General features: G+C 46.3%; 1 protein-coding gene across 14 annotated transcripts; it reads right to left on the reverse strand.

Moving 5' to 3' along the window:
* Window positions 1-282: 282 nt before the first annotated feature.
* Window positions 283-13,354, reverse strand: Pla2g10 (phospholipase A2, group X). 14 transcript variants are annotated; one of them, XM_039085721.2, is made up of 6 exons: window positions 11,834-12,054; window positions 11,592-11,705; window positions 11,065-11,135; window positions 8,966-9,116; window positions 8,532-8,638; window positions 283-810 (listed from the first exon to the last, which is right to left on the reverse strand). In XM_039085721.2, the coding sequence occupies exons 4-6, from the start codon at window positions 9,034-9,036 to the stop codon at window positions 668-670; spliced, it is 321 nt and encodes a 106-aa protein (XP_038941649.1). In that variant the 5' UTR covers window positions 9,037-9,116; window positions 11,065-11,135; window positions 11,592-11,705; window positions 11,834-12,054; the 3' UTR covers window positions 283-667. The 14 variants fall into 14 exon arrangements, with proteins under 14 accessions (XP_038941649.1, XP_038941650.1, XP_038941644.1 ...); XM_039085722.2 differs by having other exon boundaries at window positions 11,065-11,138; XM_039085716.2 differs by having other exon boundaries at window positions 11,065-11,239.
* Between the last annotated feature and the right edge of the window lie 143 nt (window positions 13,355-13,497).

Raw genomic sequence — 13,497 nt, forward strand, 5'->3', positions numbered from 1 at the left:
GCCCTCTACCTCATTTTTTTAAAAATAGTTTTTTTCTTGAAATGTTGGGAATCTAACTCAGGACCTTAAACATGATTCACAAATGTTTTGACACACAACAGTACCAGCAGCCCAGGAAAGAATTTCCTTTATCTTTTAGAAAGTGTCTTCTCTCCTGCCCATGCTGGTGCCAGACTCCTGGGCTCAGCTGACCTTTCAAGACAAGCCTCCCCAGCAGAACACTCCAGGTGTGTGCCACCACACCCAGCTTCCAGGAAATAAAATTTACCTCTTACAGATGGAGACAGGTAGGGAACATGCTTTATTACACTAACAATTCCTAGATGTATCGTGGCAATGTTATTACCACAAGCAAGCCTAAGCAGGTGTTCATTTGACCACCAACCCTCTGCAGCAGGTTACACAGTAGTAAAGCTTTTTGTAAAGTTGGACTTCAAAAATTATATCAAGCCCAACACAGTTGCAGTTGTATAAAACAGGCCCAGGACTCTCAACCTTCATCAAACTGGCAGCTCCACAGGCTCATAGTCCTGAGTTCACGAATGGAGGGAGAAAGCAAACCCAGGCTTCATCACTTGGCCTCCAGGGACTCCTGCGCAAATCGAAGGCTGTTGTTCATCACTGAAAGCGAACTTCATTTCCATGTGCAAAGGGACATTTCAGCCTATTAGTTGCACTTGGGTGAGTCCTTCTCACATAAAACCGAGGGGAAGAAGAGGTATTTCAGGTGGTACTCTGTGTCTGCCAGGCAGTATGCGAGCGTCTCATCACACCTGCATAGGAGTTCTTGGCATTTGTTCTCTGCCGGTCCTGGAAGGAGTAGGGAAACTGAGGTTAGAGCAGCAACTCCGAGGCACATGAGAATAAATGCCAGGTGAGTGTAAGCTCGAGGCAGGACAGGTTATAGTTTACATTTATGTGACACTTGATAATGTTCCACTAGCCCAGCATGGACAAGACCACTAGAGGAGGCAGCAGTGACAGCCAACTTCTACAAGAAAGGGACTTGACATGCCAAATGGAAAGTCCATACAAACCTTTGTCGTCTCTTTGTCAATATTACACTATTTCACTTAGGAATCCATTCAGGTAAGACTGGGTGCCTGGCAACTATCAGGCCTTGGTTCACAGTTCTCACTCTGAGTTTCGTGACCTCCTTTATGTTAAACAGAAACAGCGGAGGGTGTAGCTCAGTGGTAGAGCACTTGCCTCGCTTACATGAAGCCCTAGGTTTCATTCCTGCCACAACCAAAACAAAGTAAGAAGTAAGTAAATAGGATAAAATCATTCTCTACTTTATATGGTAACTACACATCCTGGGTGAGATAAGCTGTTAACACAGTGCCCATCCCAGAGTTGGGGGTGCCCCTGAGTTGATAGAGTGACTGTTTAGCATGCACAAAGCCCTAGGCTCTATCTCTAGCACCAAATAAGCCAGCATCATGTCATTTTCATGTAACCCCAGCAAGTGGGAGGTAGAGGCAGAAGGATGATCTGACATTCAAGGTGATCCCTGACTACCTAGCAAATTTGAAGCCAGCATGGGCTGCATGAGACCCTGACTCAAAATATGGGCTCTGGCTGGAGGAAGCAGCCAGTGGGAGCACGCCTCTGAAGACTGTGCATAGTCCCCAGTGCCTTCCTCCCTCCCTGTCTGTCACTAATGAAGTGAACAGTCTTTATCCTGGCACTCCCACGGCCATGAAATTCAGCTGTATCATGAGTGAAGGGCATGGAGCCAATCACACAATGAAACCTCTCTGAACTACCAAGAGCTTGAGAACATGGCCTACAGGGCAAGCTCCAGGCCAGCCATGGCCAAATGGCAAGACAATTTCAAAAAAAGGACGGAGGTAGTCTGTCAATTTAAGAGCTGAGGATGTAGCTCAGTAGTGCTCACCTAACATGCATGAGGCACTAGGCTAAGAATTATTACTCAATGGCCAGTTCTGTGTCTACTTGATACAAGCTAAGAGTCATCAGAGAGGAGCAGCCTCAATTGAGAAAAATGCCTTCATAAGAGCAGGCTGTAAGCAAGCCTGTGGGGCATTTTCCTAATTAGTGATTGATGGGGGAACACTCAGCCCATTGTGGGTGGCGGTATCCTTGAGCAGATGGTCCAGGATTCTATAAGAAAGCAGACTGAGCAAGCCACGAGAGGAGCAAGCCATTGAGCAACACTCCTCCATGGTCTCTGCATCAGCTCCTGCTTCCAGGTTCCTGCCCTGTGTGAGTTCCTGTCTTGACTTCCTTTGGCAATGAACAGTGATATAGAAGTGTAAGCTGAATAAACCCTTTCCTCCCCAAGTTGCTTTGGTCACGGTGTTACATCACAACAACAGTAACTTTAAGACAGTTAGCTTATTGACTAATTCAATATTAAGTAATTAATTAAACAAATTTGTTTAAGTACATTAACGATGTTGGTATTCATTTAATTCTTCAAAGACACTGTATACACCTTAAATAGCCACCCGCCGTGTTCTCATTGCTGATCCTGAATCTCTTCTGTGACTGCAGAAATTGACTATCGTATACAAATGGAGTCATGTGACCTGTTGAACCTGGTTACGGTCACTCTGCATCATGTTCTTAAAGTTTACTATGTCCATGTCACAGCAGATATGGCACTTCCGCCTTGTGGGTGTTGGAGAGATAGCTCTGAGGTTTACACAGGACCTGGGTTTGATTCCCAACACCTGCTGGCTCAGAACAGTCTCTAACCTGACTCTGTAGGATACCCTCTTCTGTCTTCTGTGGGCACTTGCTGCCAAGCCTGAAGACCTTGATCCCAGGACTCACATCATGGAAGGAACTGATTTCTGCAAGTTTTTCTCTAACTATCATATATGCATATGCATCCATACACACAAGAAAAGCAAGGCAGGGACAGGGGAGAAGAGCGAGGGAGGGAGGGAGGGAGGGAGGGAGGGAAGGAGGGAGAGAGGGACAGACAGTGTTGTAAGAGTAAGCCGGGTCTCTCTATTACTTCCAGTTCTCACACAAAGCCAGCAACTTTTCCCCCCAAAGTTTTCATTTTTAAAATTGTTTCATTTTCATTTATCTTTTGTGTTTGTCCACAAGTGTCACAGAGTGATTATGGAGGTCAGAGGATAACTTGAAGGACTCAGTTCTCTCCTGTGACCATGTGAGTTCTGGGGATGAAACTCAGGCTGTCAGGCTGGGGGGAGAGCATCTTTAACCACTAAAAACATCTTGCTGGCCCACAACCATGTTTTATTATTGCCATCTTACTGATTAGAAAAGTGAGACTGAAAGGAACTACTCAGCCAAGGTCACAATCCTGGGAAGGAGTTACCAGGATTGTAGCCTAGAGTCAGTCCTCTCCCTGGCAAGAAAGACTCAAAAATAAGCAGGTTCACCTCTCTCTCCATGGCCTGAGAGCCAAAGATGATCACTTGTTCAGGAAGAATGAAAATTCAGGAGTGAGCCTTGTGGACACTTGGAATCCCAGCAATCAAGAGGCCGAGACAGGAGTTTGAAAAGTGCAGGCTAGTCAGCCTGGGCTATGGTATGAGACTAGTATCTCAAAAATAAATAATATATAACGGAAGAGGAAAAATAGCTTCCATGGGTTATACTTAAAATTAAAGCCTGCTAGTAAATATTATTGTAGACCGAAAATTTTAAATATATTTGTCAGGCCCATAAATGGAAAATAGGCCAAACCTGTAATTAAATAAACAACTATGCTCAGAATACTCCAAGCAGACTAACAGAATATTTTTGTTGAAAATGCATAACAGAAACCTTGGATCGTTCCTCAGGGAAAAAAGCTCCGAAAACAAACACAGGCTCTCCCAACAAACAGCAGCAAACATTCCGTGAATACCATTTCCACACGCATGTTACTGAGAACACACACATTGAAGAGGAAGGTAGGAAAGCCAGAAGATGCAAGGGATACAGGTTCAGTTGGAGCAGAATGCTTGCCTTGCGTGTACAAAGGCCGACTTCCATTACCGGCACCACCTGACCAGAAGTAGAGGCAGGAGGATCACAAGTTCAGTGTCATGCCTGACTACATAGAGTTTGAGGTCAGCTTGGGACATAGGAGGCTTTATCTTAAAGAGACATGGTTAAATACGATGGTGCCTGGTGCACAGTCAAAGTCATATGCCATGACAAGGGTATGTGAGGCATGCATTTAATTCCAGCACTCAGGAGGCAGAACTCTGTGAGTTCAAGGCCAACCTAGTATATAGCAAAATCCAAGACAGTCAGGACTACATAGAAAAACCCTGTCTCAAAAAACGAGGAGGAGGGAGATGGAGGGTTGTAATGTCTCCACAGTGATTCAACTTCACTCTTTAAAACATTTTTTTCTATTTATTTATTTTGATTTTGAAGGGTTCAGTTTCTTTGGTGGGGAGAGGCAGGGCTACATACACACCACAGCACATTTTGGTTTACCATTTTACTATGTGGGTCTCATGGACCAAACTCAGGTCATCAGGCTTGGCCCCAAACACCTTTCTTCACTGAGCCATCTGGCCCACCCCAGCTCTGCCTTTCTTCCTTCTTTTTTTTTTTTTTTTTTTTTTAACCTCTGCAAAATTCAACTTCCAGGTAAGGAAACTGAAGCCCAAACGGGTTGTTATTACCTCAGTGGAATGTCATCATCAGGCACCTACAGTCAAGTGATTTTCAACCAAGGTACTAATGAAACCAAGAAAGGATGTCTCTTTAACAGCGTTGAGACAGCTGTATAACAATAAACCAAAAAATGAAGTCAGAACTATCCCCCACTGTATGAAAAGTTAACTCAAAGTGGGCCACTGCCATAAATCTCAAACTATTAGAATTAAAGAGAAGAAAACGTACAGGTAAACCTCTGCAGTACTGTGTTTTCTCAATGGATTCCTTTCTTGTTTGCTTTTTGTTCTTTTGAGATAGGGTTTCTCTGTGTAGCCCTGTCTGTCTTGGAATTCACTCTGTAGACCAGGTTGATCTCAAACTCAGGACCTACCTCTGCCTCCCAAGTGCTGGGATTAAAGGTGTGTAGTCAGCACCACCTGGCTCTCAATGTATGCTTAAAGCATCAAAATAACTGACTAGGATGTCAGTAAAATGAAAAACTTCTGTGTTTCAAGGACTTTATTCTGAAGGGAGGACAGAAAGGAGGACAACCCACAGAAAGGAAGGCAGAGCCACAAAAAGGGTTGAAAATTCAAGACATAAACAATTCTCACCATAGCAAAAAAGACAATCCTATTGAAAGCTGTCTGTGACAGGGATCGGTAAAGAACCTGTCACAATGGCCATCCCTTTGGGGAAAGGGCTTTGTTGTAGATGAGAAAGCAAATAACCAGAGAATAAGAATAAGAGTCCAGAGTATAAAACAAAACCAGGCTAGAGAGATGGTTCAGTGGTTAAGGGCACGGACTGCTCTTCCAGGGGTCCTGAGTTCAAGTCCCAGCAACCACATGGTGCCTCACAACAATCTGTAATGGGACACAGCCCTCTTCTGGTGTATCTGAAGACAGAGACAGTGTACTCACATACAATAAATAAATTAATTAATCTTTAAAAAAACCAAACAAAATCCTAAACTGGGCGGCCAGGGTTATCTGCAAGGGAGAGAGGAGACAGCAAAATAGAGAGATAGAAAGAGAAGAGCAGGAAATAAGGATGAGTAGCTGCTGGGAGACAAGCAGAGCAGGCCTGGGAGTTCTGGGTAGGAGAGGAGGTGAGAGGGGCCAGGATACTAGGTGAGGGCTTTGAAATACATAGTGGGTACTTTGAATAGGGACTGCAGGAGCCTGGAAGCTAGCATGGGCTTGGACACACACCTTTGATATATTGCTTATATCTGCCATAAGTATATGTCAATGGAGAGCCATGTGTCCCTTCTGCCACAGGTACGGGAAGTGACTCCTTTTTGTGAACAGAAAACTTGATTCACAAGTTCCTGACAAATGCTGGCTTTTATCTAAACACCAGAAATCCTCCTATAGTCCAAGGGGATGAAATACCTTTGATTCAGAACCTTGGAAGAAAAGACAGGCAGAACAAAGGTTCAAGGCCAGCCTGGGCTATGTGAGACCCAGTCTTAAAAAGCAACCACAACTCCATCCAGGCAGTGGTGGTGCATGCCTTAAAGCCCAGCAATTGGGAAGCAGAGTTAGGTGGATCTCTGTGAGTTTGAGACCAGCCTGGTTTACATAGTGAGTTCTAGGACAGCCCACAAAGAAACCTTGTCTCAAAAGAGAGAAGGGGGGTTGGGGATTTAGCTCAGTGGTAGAGCGCTTGCCTAGGAAGCTCAAGGCCCTGGGTTCGGTCCCCAGCTGGTGGGGGGGGGGGGGAGAGGAAGAAGAAAAAGCACTCGGTTGGGATGACTTTCCCCCACACTTGGTATCAAATGGTTTGTGGAAGTGTCCCAGTATTTTTAAGTGTTAATTGCTGTTGCTATTGTCCTCTCAGTGGCCCACCATCAGCTTTTTATATGTAAATGTTTGTCCTGCCACCTGAGGATTTTCTGAGACTAGGTTAAAAAGCAAGCTGCCAGGGAGGCGTCAGTAGCCCTTATCCTGGCCAAAGGGCAACAAACGGACGCCACACTGTCCTGCTGCTGATTGGCTCAGACTGGAATGTGGCTCTTTAGAGAATAAAGAGCTGACATCTAGAGCAATTAGATGACAACTAAAGCAAAGGCAGCCAGGAAGGTATGAAGGCGGGAAGAGAATAAGCCGGCAAGAGGAGACAGAAGCATGTTGGGAAGGAAGCAGGAAGGTAAAGGGTTAGACCAACATGGTGGGGATGCAACGGCAGGAAGTTGGGTTAAGGTAGACCATAGCTGAGAGTCTGCCCCAGTGAAAGGCCATCAATCAGCCTTATAATGACTCGTGGGCTCTGCCAAAGCCTGAAATAGTAATAAAAGATTTAAAAAGAAAAAGTATAAGAGAGAACGAGAAATCACAAAAATTTGATCCACCTATATTATTTGTGAGCCTACACACAGGAGGTCAGGACAGCTGGATAGAGTCAGTTCTCTCCCATGGGTCCTGGGGATCGAACTCAGCCTATTGGGTCTGGTAGCAAGTGCCTTTGCATATTAAGCCAGATTGCTAGTTTGCTTTTACACTTTAAAAAAGGGAGAGAAAGAGGGAGAGAGGCATGCTGGGGGTACACCAGGGGGTTCAGAAGGAGGAAGAGGGAAGGGAAACAATGCAATTACAAGTTATAAAATTAAAATAATTTTAAATTTTTTTAAATGATGGATTTTTTTTCAGTGTGGTGGTCGTGATGGAACCCAGATCACCAGCATTCTCGGCAAGTGCTCTCCCAATGAGCTCTCTGAATTCACAGTCCAGCGAAACCAAATCTGGGGCTGGAGAGGATGGCTCAGTGGTTCAGGTCTTCTGGTCTTCCAAAGGACCCAAGTTGGTTCCCAGGCCCACACTGGAGTGGCTCTAAGCTACAAAGGAATCTGATGCAAGTACTGAAGTCAGGGGCGCACCACATACAGCATACTCAATTGAAATAGTAACAATAATAAATGATTTAATATATTAATAATTATAACCAATATATGTATATAATAATATTATAAAGCAATGAAATTTGTATTGTGTTTATTCTCATTGAAAAGGAAAAAAGGAGAGAGCTAGGTCATGAGGCTGAGTGGAGAACACTTGTTTCGTATGTTGAGGCCCAGGTCTAACCCTAGTACTGTCAAAAAGAGAAAAGGAAGAAGAGCCCGGCACCTCCTTTGTTTGCAACTCCTCAGAGTACTGAGTCTCTGCCCCCACTGTACTCCTACTCACAGTTCATCTGTATGATCACTCACTCTGCGTGTTTAAAAAGTCAGTTCTGCATTTTAAGTTATTTGGAAGAAGACTATAAATGGAAGGGCACCACTAAGCCTTAGTGTTGGCACCCACAACGGGACAAGTACTTTACCATTAGTGACACCCTGATTGCCCAGTAGACTTCAAGGTGAACATCCAATTAGGTGGCGCATACTCGGAATCCTAGCATCGGAGCAGGAGGAGTAAAGAGCTTGGAGCATGGGGCTTTAGATCAGTAGCCACTAGGGAAGGAAGCCATGGCTCACCCCTCAGCTCCGGGAGATAAGGGACAAAATCACAGACAAAATCACATAGCGTCACCAGCTCTACTTTTAACATTTTTTAAATTGAATTTTCTTTTTGTTTGTTTGTTTAGTTGGTTGGTTTGTTGTTATTTTGTCTGAGATAGGCTCTTCCATGGATCTACCTTATCCTCTGTCCAGATTGGAGCATATTCTACAGTTCGGGTGCATCATGAGCACATCTGCTCAATCTCTTCCTGATGGACTTTGGGATGTTTACACCCAGTGTCTTTTCCCTCCTTTTGGTCCAGACACTGAAGACATACATGTGTATGTGTGTTGCAAGGGTTCGATGACACTATCATGTGGCCTGTGGAGAGCTACAAGCAGTGGCACTTTACCGAAAGGGCTGTACCATTTGGATCTCGCAGGATGTCCAGAGGACACTTGGGCAAGTCACATGTTGTGAGGCACTCACCACACAGGATGCGATGGTCCATGCACTTCCACGGGTATCGGTCTAGCTTGGGGCTGCAGCCGGCATCCTGAGCCTGAGAGTAGCAGCAGTCATGGTAGTAGCAGCACCTGGAGTGAGAGTGGACAGACCAATGGCCATGTGAAAGAGGGAATTCTGCTAGCCTTGCCATCTGACCAGGGCTGGAGTGACAAAGATTCTCAAGGAGCTAGTATCCCCTGATGGACACGCTGTCCCTCACAATCTTGAAGAAAAATTGTTATAGCTGGATATAACTGCCCAGCCTCACTTGCTGAGCCTGCCAGTCTACCCCTGCCTGCCTCCTTGTAACTCTGAGCCCCAGCTACCCTAGACTTCAGTTTAGAGTTTTTCTTATATCCCTTGGCTGTCCTAGGACTTGGGAGACCTTTTCTCCTCTGGGCCCAGTGTCCACTCACCAGTCAATGGCATCACGTGGCTCTCCGTGGCCACCAAGGCCACAATAACAACCATAGTTCATGTAAGCCATCGGCGATCGAGGACCAACACAATCCAAGGTCCCTGCCAGTTCCAGGAGTCCACGCTTGTACACATGTGACCTCCTGGTTGCTGAGGGGTAAGCAAAGATCATAGGTTCAAGGTCAGAGCTTCCCTATCCCTGCAGTGAGAGGCACTGGCCTGAGAAAGACCTAGATTGTAGCAACTTGACTGGGTTTGATCCCGCTTGTAGGTATGTAACCTTGGAAAAATTACAGATCTGTGTCTGCTTTCCTCATTGGCTTAGTGCAGGATAAGGTGGCATCAAGTCACAGAATAAAGTGCCTTGTACAATACAAACTCAATGGCAATCCTGATTTTTTTTTTTACTTTTTCAAGACAGGGTTTCTCTGTGTAGCCCTGGCTGTCCTTGAATGTGTTCTGTACAACAGGATGGCCTCTCAAACTCACAGAGCTCCTCCTACCTCAGCCTCCTGAGTTCTGGAACTAAAGATGTGTACATTAAAGCCTGCATTTGAAAGATAAAAAAGGAGGCCCTCTGAGAAAAGTAGCCTTTCCACTCCCACAGCCCACACGCTGGTGCTTCATTATCTGTGTGTAAAGGGGGACTACAGGATGGTAGATCTGAGATCCATGAGCTCATTGGCAGTAGAGATGGACAGACTCCCAAGCCTGTTTGCTGATGTGTGTGAGGACAGTGGAGGTGAAGCCTTGCCCTGGGCTGTTGTGACTTTCATCTGTCACTTAGATCACATCTCCATCACAATAACTTATTTGAGGGCTCTACACTAAACTTAAATAGAATCGTGTTTTCTCTCAATGGTTCCACTCTAAGAGGTTGGGAGGAGGTTTCTAGAGGTGGTTCAGATCAAAAGATCAGAAAAATCTGGTCCATTTAGAGAATCTGGGGCTTTAACCCAGATGGTGGGCATGCACGGCTGACAGAACTAGGTTCCATCCCCAGCATTATATGAAGAAGACATTACCATGCCTGTAATCCCAGCACTTGGGAGGTTGTGGCAGAAAGATCAGAAGTGACACTTACCCTTGGCTAGATAGTAAGTTCAAGGCCAGCCTGGGCTACACTTTCCCTTCTGATGATAAATCTGCCGTCTTCTAGCAGTCCACCCACTTGCCTTGAGCCGTTCATGGTTCCCTTGGATTTGGGGCACAGCTCCCAGTTCCACTGTCCTCCAAGCCCCAGGGATCCCAAGCTGGATCCCCAAGCCTTCCTACCTCCCCAGAACTTAGCTTTCCCTCCAGTCAAGCCATCACACTATTGCCCTGCCTTCTCTTCAGCCTGCTCCCGGCTGCCTTACTCTGACAGTGGCCCATGCTGCTGCTGCCTGTTAATAGGAGTGCCCTTCTAGCTTGGGTGCTCTTACAGAACAGATCTCTGACTCAAGTAGCTCTGGCACACAGAAAGGATTCTAGGAAAGGTCTGTTGACCTCAGGTGCCACCAAGTCCAGGTAAGACACACCTAGCCTAACCACTCCCAAACACTATACCCTGGAACCATCAACAAAGCTCCCCCTTTCCCACCCCCAACCCCCCAGCCACTCACAGAGGCTAAAACAGCTCATGAAGGGCCCAGGTGAGGGACACACATCAGCACTAAGTTTGGAACCAAAGAAAACACTCCCTTTGTGCCAACATAGGTGGGGCAGGTCAGGCTGGGGTCTGTTTGCTCTGTCTACCTGTGGGCAACCTCCAATGGCAGTGCCAGGACTCACAGGGCATTGTAAAAGCCCAAGATATACACCCAGAATGGGTTGTCCTAGGCATCCTTGAGCTGTACAAGTGCTGCTCGGAGCAACTGTGGCTTCTGAGGTGTTGATCTGGGTGAGCCTGTCCAGGAGCAGAAGCTTCACAGCTGCACCCTCCGTACACAGGTAAGGCCAAGGCTGGGTCTGTGCCTGTATGTCTTACTTCCTCTAGGATTGGGGAACCACCAAGAGGAGCCTTTCTAAAGGGGGCTTCCTCACTCACTCTACTACTCTGGAATTTAATTTCTGTCCCTGTTCCTCCCATCCACAGGGTCTTGCCTGGAAGTCTTACCTCAGACCCCACAAGCAAGAGAAGTGATAGCCAGTTCACAGGACTCAGGATCAGGGGCTAGGAGCTTCAGGCTGCTGGAGAGGACTGCAGTAACTATGGAGTTCATGAAGGGAGGACTGATAGCAACCCCTCTCCCCCTTCTGAGTTCCTGAATGAAATGCCTGAGTGGAGGGCTCTGGAAGGAATCAGAGATATGACTCCTGAGTGTCTGGGAAGATGGATTTATGGCCATCTGAAGAAGGGCCTGGGGATTTTAAGACTTCCGGGTGCTGGAAGGGACTGTTGAGTTGGGGTGGTGAGAAAAGTAAGGAGGTATGGAATCTGACCCAGGCTGGACGAAACCAGTCCTCACTTACCTTCGCTGAGACAGGATCCAGGTCCCAGTAGCAACAGCAGCAGTAGCAGCAGCATTATAGCCCGTCACAGAGGTGGCCCACACATAGGAGCGTGACAGGTGTGGGACTGACCAGAAGGGCCAGTATACACACCAATCCTGCCGACCCCCCCAGCCCCACCCCCTACCTCACCTTCTTTCCGTGGGGCGGAGTCAAGCAGGAGTGGTCACCTGGAGCCTTGGGGAGTGTCTGTTCCGGACTTCTGAAGATTAGTTCCAAAAAGTAATCCCGACAGCAAATGGAATGCTAAGGCCAAAGGGGATCAGGTCCGGGGATGCCTCCACAGAGTGTAAAGATGCTGCCTTGCTGTTAAAATGCAGGGGGTGGGGGCGGAGGGTGGTATGCTAATTTACCCCGGGGCTATGCTAATTTACCTTAGCTTTTTACGGCGGTAACTAAGTGCTCCTGTGGGGCCATCACAATTAACACTCTACAATCTCCTCACTAATACCACCACTAAGTGAGAAACTGAGGTAGTCAAAGGTTGCCCAAAGTCAGGTAGCCATTTCTAGTAAAAAGAACTGGAGAGTTGGTGGTGGTGGACTCAGAAAAACCTGAGGCGTTCTGAACCAGCCTGGACTATACAATGAGATAGACCTCGGAGAGGTGGGGGAGGGGCGCTGACGACACAGGGGCTGGAATGGAGTGGGCAAGATGCTACACCATCCTCGTGCAGGAGTTTCTATTCCATGCAGATCCGTCTCAGGCTTTCCTTTTATTGATTCTGGGGAAGGTTTGTAACCAGGAAGGCATACTCAACAGATGCTACATTCTGAAAAGGCATGACAATTGGACACATTATTGCTTTTCGCCCCTGAGGCGCTACTATTACAAAGGCACCAATTTCTTGTTGTTTGTATTTCATACCTCCTGAGGGGTAGGAAAAATCCCCCTACCTCATGCACAATTTCTTTTTTTTTCTTTTTTTTTTTTTTAATTTTTTTAAGATTTATTTATTTGTAAGTACATTGTAGCTGTCTTCAGACCAGAAGAGGGCATCAGATCTCACTACAGATGGTTGTGAGCCACCATGTGGTTGCTGGGATTTGAACTCAGGACCTCTGGAAGAGCAGTCAGTGCTCTTAACCACTGAGCCATCTCTCCAGCCCTCATGCACAATTTCTAGTAAGGGTAAGAATGATCTCCAACAAAGAAACAAACAAAAAACATATTTTAAAAGTAAATGACAAGGTGAAAATGGGTTTCCCTGGCTTGAAGGTTCACACCACAGGTTGTGAACCTAGGTGCCCAACCCGTTCACTGTCATAGACACTGAAATGACTCAGGGGGAACCACACAAGCTTAGAGACCTAAGTTTGATCCTAAAACCCATGTAAAGAGGGAAGGAGAGAACTGATTCTACCTAGTTGTCCTTGGGCCTCTGTTCCTGTACTGTGCCCTCATATGCATCATGTTCATATATACGCACTAAAATAGTAAATGTTTAAATGCTAAGTATTAAAAGTAGGGAACTTATTGGGTGGTGGTCCATGCCTTAACCCCAACACTTGGGAGGGAGAGGCAGGTGAGTTTCTTAAGTTTGAGGCCTGCCTGATCTACATAGTGAGTTCCAGGACAGCAGGGCTACACAGAGAGACCCTGTCTCAAAAAAAAAAAAATATGGAGGAGGAAGAGAAGGAAGAAAGAAAGAAAGAAGGGAAGAAAGAAAGAAAGGAAGAAAGAAAGGGAACCATGACTAGAACTCATTTCACTTAGTACCCAACCTGTCTTGGCCCCTGCTATAATAATTCATTCCTTACCTGCTACCCTGGGGGTAAAGCTCTCCCCATTGGAGTTTGAGTGCCTACCATAGTCTTGTGTCATGCTTCTTGTGTAGCCATCACTGATCTGCCTGCCTGGTCTTGCTCACCACTCAGTCAGAGCTTTCAATAAAGGACAGATGAGATTTCAAATGCTCCAAATTTTTGGATTATAGAAAATGTGACAACCTGAATGTTCAGCACCCTTAGGGAAGGGCAAGGCCTCCTGTGACCTCAACACTCACAGCCACCTGCCTATTCCAGGAGGGTCCCTGCAG

The sequence above is a fragment of the Rattus norvegicus genome, chromosome 10 (assembly GCF_036323735.1).
Source record: "Rattus norvegicus strain BN/NHsdMcwi chromosome 10, GRCr8, whole genome shotgun sequence".
NCBI lineage: Eukaryota > Metazoa > Chordata > Mammalia > Rodentia > Muridae > Rattus > Rattus norvegicus.